This window comes from Pituophis catenifer, unplaced genomic scaffold (assembly GCF_029215685.1).
Source record: "Pituophis catenifer annectens isolate HBS135680 unplaced genomic scaffold, rPitCat1.0.hap2 SCAF_2, whole genome shotgun sequence".
NCBI lineage: Eukaryota > Metazoa > Chordata > Lepidosauria > Squamata > Colubridae > Pituophis > Pituophis catenifer.
In genome coordinates this window covers 138807607-138821281 of record NW_027256882.1, presented here as the reverse complement: position 1 = coordinate 138821281, position 13675 = coordinate 138807607, and the positions used below count along the sequence as shown (strand labels likewise).

The following is a 13675-nucleotide window of genomic DNA, read 5'->3' as shown; positions in this document are numbered from 1 at the left end:
GAATCCCAAAAGTTTTTCTTTTACTTTTGGGATGGAGCGGATGAGATGCCCCATATCCCCAGCCGCTGCTCCGGGCTTTGGGAGACCTCTGCTAATGCAGAGCTAGGCGTCAAAAGCAAGCCTGCGAATTTGACAGATTACTCAAAGAAAATGTGAGCTGGACCTGTAATACTGAAGCGCAAGTATTTTACTTATCTTTTAAAAATTACTTAAGAGAATAGAGGAAGAGAAAGAGGAAAAAAGGTTTTTTTTAAAATGGCGTCTGCCGCGGCTGGAGAAGAGTTTGAGAGGGAAAGTTCTTCCGTTTTTTATTATTACAATGTAGCGGAATAAATACCACTGGCTACATTTGTAGACAAAACTCCGCTCCTGTTTTTGTTTTTCTCTTTTTCCCCTGGAGGCCTGATTGTTGCTGGCTGGAAGTCTTTTGTCTTGTTTTTTTTTTTCTTCTAACAAAGCCTGCTTAGGCGGAAACATGGCACTGAGGCTTGTGAAGTCAGACAAAAAAATAGGTGGGGGGGATTCCCCCACTAAGAATTTAAAGGAACAAGTTTTAACTCTTCAGTCCCAGAAACCTGATTTTAATATAATAGAATTTCTCTTAGAGGAGATTGAAAGAAGGGATGAGATTGTGAATCAGCAACTTGAAAAATTTAAGCAGGAAACTAAGGAATTGGTGAAATCCAAGTTTGACTTTTTGCAGCAAAAAATTTTAAAAATGTCAGAATTCATGATTCGGTTGGAAATAAATGCTAATTTACTAGAGTCAAAAATGGATGAAATTCAAGACAAATTGGACAATAGAATTCAAAAAATTGAAAATGATTTGTTAAATATTCAGGATTATAGTTCAGAAGAAAAATTTAAAATGGATGCTGATCAAAAGTCTGGTAATGTAGAAACTCTGCAACAGAGGATTGAAAAAGAGGTTCTAAAGATACAATATAATTTTACAGAATATGCAATAAGACTTAGAGGTTTGCAGGAAAATAACAGAGATGATTTAAGGAAAATATCTTCTGAATTTCTAGCTGGGATTTTAAAGATTCAACCTGAGGAAGTGTTTTGTAGGATTGACAGAGCTTATCGAATAAACTCCTGGACTGCCAAGCAAAGGCAATTGCCTAGAGATGTGGTAATCTATTTTTCAGATAAAGAAATTAGGAATAAAATTGTGCAAAATTCCTTCAATTCTAATTTGCAATTGTATGGAAGAAAGATTTGGATTTACAAGGAACTCCCACCTAAGATATTAATGGAAAGGAAGAAATTTGGCTTTCTGGTGTCTGAGTTAAAAAGGAGAAATATTCAATTCCGGTGGGACGTCCCAGTTGGTATTATATTGAGATATCAAGGAGAAAGATACCAGTTAAATACTGTTGAAAGAGCGGAAGAATTTTATCAAAATAGGTTGAAAATGAATTTAACGTCTTCAGATATAATACAGGATAAGCAGAAGGAGCTGGAACTAAAGACAGAGACTGTACCAGATAAATTGCCTTTGGATTTATCGGATACCCCAGCTGGATTATCTACAAATTCGAGAGAAGTGCCATCTGATTTTAATGTGATGACTTATCAAGGCAAGGACAAGCATGGAAACCAATTAGAGGATATACAAGGGATAAAAAAGAAACGCGAGACACAAAAAATTAGGATGGAAGTCAAACCCACAAAAAGAAAACAAAAAAGAAATAGGTTGTGCAAAAATAGAAATTTCTAATCCAAGCAACAGTGAAGCCAGTGATTTTAAAATATGAATGATTATGTGAAAACATAGAGGAGGCGACACATTGGTCAATATCATCCTGAGGATAGTGGCAGATCTCTGCATTGCCGTAATTTTGGGACATGGAAAGAGCCTCAAATTGATGGTTTTGAATTATCTACTTTGAAACTTCTTTTTGTGTTGATAAATATATTATAATTATTTTGAATTATAAGGCAAGAGAATCACATTGGGACATGCAGAAGATCGGGTTGTTACCCAATACGATGATGGAAATTAATAATCCTGATGAAACCCACAATTATTATTATATGGAATATAATTATAATGTCACTCGGGTGGTTGTTTTTACTTTTATATATATAAGAAGATGTTTACTACTGATGGGGGCAGATATGATTGGAGACCTTGAATAAACTGTTGCATCAGCAAGCTATGTTACCCCATTATGGATGTTGGTTCTAACAATCCAGTGGAAAGACTTCAAGAAGATATTATATGGACTATAAATTTAAAGTTATTGTCTTTTCTTTTTTTATTTAGATATAATGGAATATATATATATATATATTTTTAAGTAGTGTGGGCAGTGAATTAAAGATATCAAGAATTGTTGTGTATGGTAAATTTGTAAGACAGTGGGTGAATAAGCTAGCTACAGATTGATTAGTTTAAGAAAAGGGATTTTTAAGTGATACATTTAGGGGAGTGGAGGAAATGGATAGAGTGGAATAAATGTTAAATTAGATTTTATGGTGAGCCCGCTTTGAAATGTTATTAAAGTAGGACTTATCGTATAGTTTTAAAGTGGAAGGTGGTTTTGAATTGTTGCAATAATGTATAGATATAAAACACTATTATGCTAAATTAGAAGTTATTTTATAATAGTTATAGTATAATGTGTTTGTTTTTTGTTTTGTTTTTTTCTCTTCTTCTTTTCTGAGATGTATGGATAAAGGGGGATTTATAATACTTTTAGTAAGTAAAGGTCAGTATTTTGAGGAGGGAGCAAGTAATCTGTTATGAATTAGGGTTTTTTTTTTGTTACGAAGAAGTCACAGGGGGGGAAGGGTGGGGAGGGGGGGTTAGGGAGGGGGGGGAGGGGGGGGAAAAAGGGGGAAAAAATTTGTATTTGAAAACTTTTTCAATAAAAAAAAAAAAAAAAAAAATTAAAAAAATCCGATTTAAATAAAAAAAACTGATTTTTTTGATTTTTTTAAAAAAATCATTGATTTTTATCCACCCTGTTATGTCATCACTAGGACAGTAAAGATACAAACATCTTTATAAATATTTCCCATTTCTGTACATCATAGTCTGTGAGATTCTTTAAAGCATCACAAATTGACATCTCTGGTTTCATGGTAAATGGTTTAAATTGGCAGGTAGAACAATACAGATACCATTGAATTTCCTCTACAAAATGTCATATTGTTAACCTCTTGTCCTTGTTTATAAATCTCTCCTTGGTTCATAAAGAAGCTAGAAACCAAAGCTAGACCTGGGTAATGCTACTTGGTACAGAAGAAAGGAAAAGGCTGCCTGGTGTGTATATATATATTCATAAAAAGGAAAGATATAAGAGAGGGAGCAATCCTACATGGAGAAAATTGTGATGGAGGTAAGGATTAAATGGGGAAAGAAAACAATTGGTTTCAACGGAGGAGGTTTGTGTTTTGGAGTTCAATAACTCCATTTAAATGCAACTTTATCTTGCATTTAGGCTTAATTTCCATTTTATATGCTTCAGCTTGCCCTTCTATGAAATGATCTGTTATAACTAGCCATTCTCTTTGTGTGATTTTGTCAATTGTTCTGTCCTCCATGCCCACCCTTGCCACCTATACCCCAGACCTATATTCTTATGGTCCTATGACATTTTCTTAAAGATCATCATGTAGGTCACAAAACTATTACATTTGAGGACCCTCACCAAAATGGAAATTACTATGACTTATGAAAATATGTTCCTGGAAAATAGCAAAGTTTATTCAGATCTATACTCTGGAGATATCCATCATGACTTTCCCATCGTATACCCCAAAGGTTGATACTCACTATACCACTGAACTATTCCCATTATCTGCAAATTCATAACTTGAGCCAACATGTCTTCTGGCATGGTTGGCAGAAAAGCGTTCTGGTGAAAGGAGAGATGGAAAAATTGAATTGTGATTATTAGATAATACACAGTGATAAGTTTCTTTAGGACTGCCTAATCTAACTGATCCAAACTCATTTTCCCATATAATTAAAAAGTAAACACTGAGAATAATCTTCAAATTGTAAAGGTATAAATAAACAGAAGGGCAAACTAGGAAACAAGCTATTTTGTTTGAGCTGTGGTGGCACAGTGGTTAGAATGTAGTACTGGAGGCTAACTGCTCATTGCAAGAGGCTCAATCCTGACTGTCTCAAGGTTGACTCAGCCTTCCATCCTTCCGAGGTCGGTAAAATGAGGACCCAGATTGTTGGGGGGTAAAATGCTGACTCTGTAAGCCACCTAGAGGGGGCTGTAAAGTATTATGAAAGCATTATATACCATGTTTCTCAGAAAATAAAACTGAGTCTTATTTCCTTTTAGACTTGAAAATAAGCACTTGGGCTTATTTTTGAGGCAGGTCTTACATTTTTTGAGGTGCAGCAGGCCAGACTCAGTGAGCTGGACATGCCGTGGACGCACCGTCGCCTCCATTCCGAACCTTCAGTGTTTGGAATGGAGGCTTTTTGGCGAATGGGAGGACAATTGGGGGGGGGGGAGAGATTTTCCTGCCTGCTATCCTTCCCTCAGTCTGTGCTGAGCTTAAGGAATAGATGACAGGCAGGAAAATCCTTCCTCCCCATTTTCCTCCCGTTTGCCAAAAAGCCTCTATTCCAAACACTGAAGGTTCGGAATTGAGGCTTTTTGGTAAATGGGAAGAAAATTGGGGGGGGGATTTTCCTACCTGCCATCCTTCCCTCAATCTGTGCTGAGCTTGAGGAATAGATGACAGGCAGGAAAATCCCCATTCCCCATTTTCCTCCCATTTGCCAAAAAGCCTCCTGTTCGCCTACCAAAAAGAAGGAAAAAGCAAAGCAGCTGGCCGCAAAGCTGCCAGCTTCAGGGAAGCGGCCCAACAAACAGAAGCGCAGCCCCCAGAAAGAGAAAGGCAAAAACGATATTTGCGCAGCCCCAGGAGGCCAGCGGGCTACAGCTGCAGTCAAGACACTTGCCCCCCCACCTGCGCCCCCACTAGTGCTGACCACGCCCATCCCTACCCGGGTTTTTTTGGGATAGGGGTAATATTAGGCCACCCCCAAAAAATTATGATTGGGCTTATTATTGGGATGAGTCATGTTTTTGGAGAAACACAGTAAGACTAAGTGCTCTTGCTATTTTCCAGCATTACCTCTGAAAGGTTTAACTGGCATGCTATGCAATTTATTAACCAGTAAAAGATCCTGTAATTCCATTGTACCTATACCAAATATTTCATGAGCATAATTTAAGCAGTTGATGTATTTAATGCTTTAGATCAGTGTTTCTCAACCTTGGTGACTTTAAGATGGATGGACTTTAAGCCCAGAATTCTCCAGCCACACAGAGGAATTCTGGGAGCTGAAGTTCACCCATCGTCAAGCTGTCAAGGTTGAGAAATACTGCTTTAAATGGTCTCCAGTGTGGTTCTTTGAAGGGCAGCCTCTCCCACGATGGATCCATTCAGCTGTTAAAACATAAGAGAGAGGCTCTTGCCACAGAACATTCCCAAATTAGAGAGTGTTTGATACCCACTCTCTCTGCCTCTAGAACTGCTTTCTCTATGCCTTGATTTCTTGCTCATTAATTTGATCATTGTTCATTTCTGTATTTTTAAAAAAATATGCATTAGATATTATAGTAGTTGTTAACCTTCTTGAATATTCACGTTAACAAAAAGGCATGATACTAAAAAAAACAACAACTAAGTTTTTAAAAAAAACTTAAGTCCAGCATGAACTTTCTTACCAGCATTGTATTAGGTGAGAATGCCAGATTCCTTAGAGGTTCAAGGATTCGATTCTGGCCACAAAGCAAAACAACTGCAGTATGAACTGCCATTTCAATCACCATCATATTGCGGCCGAAAGACAGAGGAGCCAGGGTCAGCAAGGGGAGCTGATTAGACACAAGAGATTCAGCAAATGACTTCAGGTTTGCAGCTGGAAGAACCCCGGAGTTCTGGATAAATTCTTTAAGTATATCACATTGCTGGGAAAAAAAAGAAGAAAAAAAAAAGGAGGGGGGAGAGAGTAAATAATATTTTCCCACACGTTCAAAAGACTTAATCTGTGACATAACAATGATGAATAATTTACTTATTTACACACTCATTCATTTAATATTATTGTACTTTGTTATCAGCAGTTGTTTGCTGCCTGCTTGAGTGACTCTGGGAAACTTATAATATAGTAATACTAAGAGTCCTTTGGATATGAAGGTATGAATTCACTAACATAAAGCACAAGTAGCAGTACAGAAAATCGCAACAGGTATACGGAAATCCTGTTTGGTTTATAGCAGGGGAGGGCAATTAATTTTCTCAAGGACCCACATGGGAAACTGAGACTGTTCTGGAGGGCTACCTGCCCCCTGCCACCACTGCACTGTCACTGCCAGAAGCCCTGCCATCAATGCCACAATCATGGGATGGATTGGGACCGCCCACAGGCCAGATGTGACCCATGGGCCTTAAAATGCCCAGATCTGGTTTATAGGTACAATCTTGTCAACAGACTTTCCAAATGGAAACAGCTGAGAGAAACCACAACCCATGCAGGATGTGCAAAATGTTTGACCCCAAAATGTTCTGAGCTCAAAACTGTTGTTATGAGTGTCCTGAGGAGAAAACACAAAATATTTGGTTTCGTGCACTATCAACCTATAAAGGTAGTCCTCAACGTACGACAAATTGAGCCCAAAATGTATGTTGCTAAAGTGAGAAATTTGTGAAGTGAGTTTTGCCACATTTTATGACTTTTCTCTGAAGATTTGCTAAGTGAATCACTGAATTTCTTAAATTAGAAACATGGTTATTAAGTGAATCTGGTTTTCCCATCAACTTTGCTGGTCAGAAGGACGCAAAAGAAGATCACATGACTCCAGGACACTGTAACCGTCACAAATGTGAGTCAGTTGTCAACCATCCTAATGTAAATCATGTGACCATGATGCCACAACGGTTATGTGAAAAACGATCATAAGTCAATTTTTCAGTGCTATTGTAACTTTGAATGGTCACCGAGTGAACTGTTGTAAGTTGGGGACCACCTGTATTTAGTTTACCCCAGTCATTTCTATGATTAGCAGGATCTTTCCATCTAAAATAACCATTGTTTGCAGATCACAATGAAAACTAATTCACCTTCTGCTTAGGGTGACCATTTGGGTCTCTGCATCCATAGTGTGATGTGAGCTCTCTGAAGATAGTCAAAAGAAAATGAACTGGCAGGGCAGACTTGGAGCCCTTATATGCCTAAAGAGAAGGATACAAATAACCAAAACTATTAAAAGTAAAATAATCAGGAGTAGAGTTTCCATCTTTGGCTGGTAACAGAATGACTAAGAACACAGAATAAAACCTGAAGTAACAACAACACAGCCTTATACTCCAAACTCCAAAGAGGTATTAAATTACATGTAGTAGTTAAAATCCTCCTATACCGGGTGTGGGCAACTGTGGCCCTTTTACAATCTGTGGACTTCAACTCCCAGAATTCCTGAAACAGCTTGGCTGTCTCAGGAATTCTGGGAGTTGAAGTCCACAGGTTGTAAAAGGGCCACAGTTGCCCACCCCTGTCCTAAACCGATCTATAAACAGCTAAACCAAGCTGTTTTTGTAAAAGGTTTCTCACCAATTATGTAAAGGCAAAACCAGTCAAGGGATTTGCATAAGAATCTCTATTCCAATCTGGCAGTCAGATTTATTCCACCAACTAATGCAAGTAATTTGGACTGGATTATTTTTTGTCTTTTTGAGTTTCTCCTTGTAAGCAGATCTGTCTTCCAGACCAATCAAACACAATATACAAAGCATTCTACAAACAGACTCAAGAAAATAAATCACTGATGCCAGGTTGATTAGAATCAATGATCCTGATAAGACCAAAGTGGATTAAAGCTCTGCTCCTATGTATATCTTTCTCATTACCCACTGTGTTTCTCCCCAGATTCTATTAATTAAAGCAGTTATGGAAAAATCAGCACACTGCTATGAAAAGTGCCAACATGAGCTTCAACTTTGTGTGAAGAAATGCCTCCAGGTCCCAGAAAATAAAATTAGGGAATGATTATAGTATAGTACTTTGTATGGTCCAAAAAACAAAAACCCAGAAAACTAAAATAAAGTAATCTCTAGTGACAGAGAGGATCTGAGGGGTGAGAAAGATTGGAGATGAGTAAATTTCCCCATGGCTGCCATGAGAATTAAATTCCAAAGGGGCTCACTGGCTCAAACAGGCTATGCGAGCTATTTCTGATGGAAGAATAGTTTTCCATTGTAAACAATTACAGTAAAACTTCCTTCCAAAATTCCAAACTGGGTATCTAACACTGTCTAGAAAAACCGAAGAAAAAATACCAGACTCTTGGCTCTTTAAAAAAGTATCAACAAAAATATCTCTTTTTTTATCCAGCATAGCTAATAAGAAACAGAAACGAATGGATCCTTTGAATCCTTTTGTACTTTGTGCTTATTACCAAATGAGAGAAGGACCCCTTCCTGCTGACCAAGAAGAGCTAAGCTGCTCAGAAAGGAAGATGTTACCTTCAGGGCTGCTGCAATGACTTCTGTCTCACATGTTATCAATGCTTCCCCCACAGTATCACGTATGGCTTTGTAGTCCTTGCCATAAACCAGAAAACGATCAATGAGATCAGGTTGGGATGCCTGAGGCCACAAAACAAAACATAAACAAACTTCTTAAAGGCATACTTGTATGTCCTAATTCACTCATTCATTTAATTTGTCCCTACCATAATCAATGGGGTTTTCAGACTTTCTTTAGAAAGTTGGGCAATTGGAAGCTTCTGAAAGTTAAAACTTTATGTCATCCATAAAGTAAACAGGCACATGAATCCATTGGTCATTCAGAACTGCCTGACAGTTTAATCTTAGACAGCTGCCTCTCCAGCTATTCTATTTTAACACTAGTATCTCACAGCAAGATAATTTAATCAAGGGAAGCGAAACAAAGATCCTTTCAAAAAACTCCTTCTGACACCCATTCATTTATCCCTTCCTGTTCAAAGCTATCTTTGGAAAAGCCATGGTCGCGCAGTGGTTAGAATTCAGTATTACAGGCTACCTCTGCATACCACTGCCAGGAGTTCGATCCTGACCGGCTCAAAGTTGACTCAGCCTTCCATCCTTCCAAGGTTGGTAAAATGAGGGCCTAGATTGTCAGGGGCAATATGCTGACTCTGTAAACCACTTAGAGAGGGCTGTAAAGCACTGTGAAGCTATTGCTATTCCAGAAAAATTTATAAGTTGGTAAGAGATCAAAATTACCTGTTGCTGTTCAATTATTTCTGATGGAAATACCCAGTGATAGTAGTGGTTTTTCAAAAGCTTCTGTGTGAATTCCAACCCGTACTGGCTAGTAAGCTTTCGCACAAGGTAAACGTTATGCCAGTTATTTTGAGGATAACGGAAGAACTGCCTCATTTTTGCCAAGTGGATTTGCTTTTCTTTTTCTTCACTACTGGCTGCAGAAAGAAGAGAAGTTGGTATTTAATTCCCAACCATACTACAGCAGTTTGAAGAAGATGGTGAACTTAACTTGCAAAGAGAATTTGTCTTCCAAATTCATTGTATTTACAAGAAAAAGGTATCTTCTCATAGTGTAAGCAGCTACAGAAATAGGGGTGTGGTTTTTTTTCATTTCCCCACCCCCACCCCCAGAATTAGAACTTGCGTATGAGTGTTCTCTGGGGAAGTTAACATTTCCATGTGGCTACCATAATCCACTTGCCTGAAGTTTCATGAAGTTCAAAGATCACCTCTGCAGCTCTATCCATGCATAAACGGAGGTTGGCAATTCCCTGCAAATACTCAATGGTAATTTTGGGGGAGACTGGATGGCTGCTGTTGTACTGATGAAAATAATTTTCCAGAAAATATCCATCCTTTGCCAAGCAATGTATTTTGGTTTCTTTGGAACAATTTCCTGTTTTCTCACACAATGAATCCTGAAAATAAGAGAGTATTTTGCAATGTACTCTTTGGGAGCAGGCAATAGAATAGTGGAGATATTCACAACCCCAAAGTTCAACTGTCCTCATATTAAGGCAGATGGAGGGGAAACTAGTATTCCAGCTTAAGAGTGAACATTGTCCCTTGGCTTTGTAGGTGCCTTAGGGGAATGGGTAGGTTTTAAATCTAGGAGATTAACCAACTCCAATCTGCCCAAGCATGTCCCAAGCTATATACTTTTGACTTACATAAATCAAAGTTATCTGCACTTATAAGCAAAGTTTATGGGGAAAATTTTGTGTGCAGTCAGAACTAAAATGGCCTTAACTTAAAGATTTCTTAAGTGTTAATTCCAGTTGAAGTAAAACATTCGGAAAGAGAAGGGCTACAGGGAGACCTAGTATTAAGAACTAAGATACATACATACATATAGTAAGTACATACATATATCATTTTGCTTGTTAAAATCAGGGACATGGTTGACAATATCCAGTTAGTAAAATTAATAAAGTATGTGCATTTGCAATGATCTACATTATTTAAGCTGATATTAATACAAGTTGGCACGACATGGTCTATGAAAAGCTGCTTTTACAGTCCTAGATTCAGCAACTGGCAACTTAGCAAATGTAAAACTAAATTGGAAAATGAGAAGGAATGACTAAAGACATTGATTCCTTTTGTTTTTCAAATTTTCAGTCATTTCCAATTGACTTTCTTTGTAAAAGTCAATTAAGAACGCAGGTTGACTACAATATAGCAGATTCTGAGACAATAGCATAACAGCATCTTACTCATGTCTTTTGAGTTGACCTAAACACAATGTATGACCTTTTTTTGAGAAAACCAAAGTATACCAGAACCATAAAACATAGCAGAAATAGGACAACTACAAATTCTTTAGGAACCTTTTCCCCCTTCCTTCTCCTTTTCCTTTAAGGACAGCAACACACACTTTTTTCATGTAAATATAATACTCTTCCTCATCAACCTGCTGTCCCATGTTTCCCTCTAGAAGAAATCTGAAAAAAGACAGTTACCTCAAAGCAACTGATGAATAGCATGTACAGCTCTATTTTATCTTCCTTGTCTATGATGTGATTTCTTTCCACTTGTGATAAATGTTCTTGTACAGAGTCTTTCACATCGCTGAAACTATGAAAAGAGAAACCTCCATTTATCCACAAATAATGTTGGGATTTTAAAAATTATTTTTAATAATATTCACGAAATAAAAAAGATACCCCCGGAGTCATAAGGACTCCACAACATGGAGCGGGAAGAAGAATAAATTACAGTAAGTTTTAAAAAGTGATTTATGAACCGTAATGACGCCTATAATGAAAATAGTTCGTGCAACAGAGATGTTCACTCTGAAGTAGAATGTTCGGCCCTAATTTATGCATCCCAGTTGAAAATCTTACCTGTATTTCAGAAGCAATTTTAACACCGCAGAACGGATTACAGGAGTTTTATCCACCACATCATCAAAGGGGGACAAAGATTTGGTATATAAGCTTCCAGGGCCTAAGGATATAATACAAATCAGTCTGGAGAAACAGTACAATCCTTCCCTTTAGGCTAGAGCAATCTCAATAGATGTTATGACCATACCTTTCAAAACTGACTTCTGGACAAACATCAAATTCAATAGCTCTATAATCACAGATTTCTCTGGGGGGTTATTGCCTTTGAAACACATTGTAGAAACCAGGTCTATGAAAAAATTGTTGCATAATTTACGGAACTGGGCGTTTTTCTTTATGGCAATGCTGTGGAGAAAATGGTAAGTTATTATTTATCTAGTAAACAACCAAGAAAAGTAGAGCCAATGCAGCAATTGAAAGTCCTGCTAAATAAGAACAAGGCTCACCTGTGCTCCTCAGACACTGTGGGATTGTAATCATCTGGTAGATCAACCAAGCAAAGTGGACAACTCATCTGTCCTGGCCCCAGCCACAGTTTGATACAACCATAACAATGTACGTGATCACAAGGAAGGTTTACTGGATCTTTAGGATCACCCAAACATATTGGGCATGTGTTTAAACCAAATCTGTGAAATCAAGAGGGAAACATAGCAATATGTACTTAATTACAGAGATCACAATGAAGTAGTACCATAGATAAGCACTGTTCTACCCTTCACATTCGTTTTTACTTATTTAGAATATTTGTATGCCCGTTCCTAACATGGTCCAGGGCTGCTTCCAGAAATACAATAAAAGCAGCAAAATTACAAATAAAATGCCCTGCCAAATAAGTTTGCTTTAAGCCCTCGCTTCAAAAGGAGGGATTTGCTTTAACCTCAGTGCCAGTGCCATCTTCCCCCATACAACTTCACTCATAGGAAAAGTAGAGTTAATCACAGCTGTCTTAATGAATCTATGCAAAAACTCAACAATAGTGTTTCAGTAGTGACCTGAAAGTGTGGGGCATACTCTGTCAGAGTAAGTAATCCTCAACTAAACTTGTCATAAACCAAGATCATTGTGATCCCCTTGTACTGGAACCACAAAGCTACCAACAACTAGAAAAATTATTTCAGCGTGGAGGTTATGCCAGACCTTTGGGAGGTTCTGCTACATTGTGATTTGGTTTCCATTGCTGAACCATCTTTAAGGAAAGCCACAGACAAAGCACACTGTAATAAGTTGATTTTGAAGTTACCAACATGAGTCACCATAAATTGATTTTTCCCCTCCACGTAATGATGCAACTGATTTATAGGCAAAGTTTTTAAAAAAGGTCCTCGTTGTCACTTATGATTCATGGCTGTTTAAGAACCCCAAACTATAAACCTGATTTTAAGAAGCATGTGACCACATTCAGAAAGAGACATTTCTCCTGAAATCTAGAATCAGCAGGCATAGTTTTAACTGAGTATACCAAAGGTTAAAACAATTTGAAGTTCTGTCTCTTTTGCTAGTGATTCCTATACTCTTTATTGTTACCAATTGACTTTGATTTACTTTCTAGGCAAGAATTTATTTCAAAAATATGTGGCCTTTTTGTCTAATATTCACATATGAACAACTTGTAAATGCTCCCACTTTATGCCAGTCCACTGTATTATAGTCTGGTTGTTTAAATTAGTTGTTCTTTAATTTTATTCAGATTTCTGCGTTGTGCAACAGTGAGATAACAGGCATCGAGAAAAAGGACTAACAGGTTGATGAATGTTGAAATAGATCTGATGTTGGTGCATATTCTGAATCTATGTCTGTGACCTTGCATAAGCATTTCTTCCATTGCTCTTTTTCCACCAGCATGGGGAAGGAGGAGATAGCATAGAAGATGAAAACATAAATCTATAAAGGCAGAAAGGGGACATTCATTCATAAGGGCTCTTACCTATGCTACCTCTACCTACAAAGATAATTTTGGGAGCCAGTTTGAGTTACTATATGTCTTCACCTTTTTGTTAAATGCCAGGTTGAGTTCCAACAGAAAAGAAAACACTTGTGATATTTTTGAAGACGTCCTCAACAATACAGATCATTCCATTCCTAAAGCATTACCTGCAAAATGATTGACTGGCTTCTTCCTTGCACTGACATAGTATTCTCATCACTGCAGTGAATGTTCTCTTTGTTTTCATGTCAGAATCCCATTGAAAACACTGGGAGAGGAGAGTGGGGAGAAAAATGCCATCATTACAATTTCCAAAACATGTCCTCTCATTTACCATTTAAAAAAATATTTAAAATGCTTAAACCTTTAAAAATACTGTTTT

At 37.6% G+C, this 13675-nt stretch overlaps 1 protein-coding gene across 1 annotated transcript in view; it reads right to left on the bottom strand.

Moving 5' to 3' along the window:
- RNF213 (ring finger protein 213) overlaps positions 1 to 13675 on the bottom strand; it is a 115439-nt gene that overhangs the window by 26079 nt on the left and 75685 nt on the right. Inside the window, exons 41-51 of the mRNA XM_070937687.1 lie at positions 13461 to 13561; positions 11813 to 11995; positions 11554 to 11711; positions 11364 to 11466; positions 10980 to 11094; positions 9715 to 9935; positions 9256 to 9448; positions 8512 to 8634; positions 7111 to 7221; positions 5715 to 5957; positions 3788 to 3869 (exon numbers count right to left, since the gene is read on the bottom strand). Coding sequence (XP_070793788.1) covers positions 3788 to 3869; positions 5715 to 5957; positions 7111 to 7221; positions 8512 to 8634; positions 9256 to 9448; positions 9715 to 9935; positions 10980 to 11094; positions 11364 to 11466; positions 11554 to 11711; positions 11813 to 11995; positions 13461 to 13561 — 1633 coding nt within the window. The remainder of the gene's footprint in view (positions 1 to 3787; positions 3870 to 5714; positions 5958 to 7110; positions 7222 to 8511; positions 8635 to 9255; positions 9449 to 9714; positions 9936 to 10979; positions 11095 to 11363; positions 11467 to 11553; positions 11712 to 11812; positions 11996 to 13460; positions 13562 to 13675) is intronic.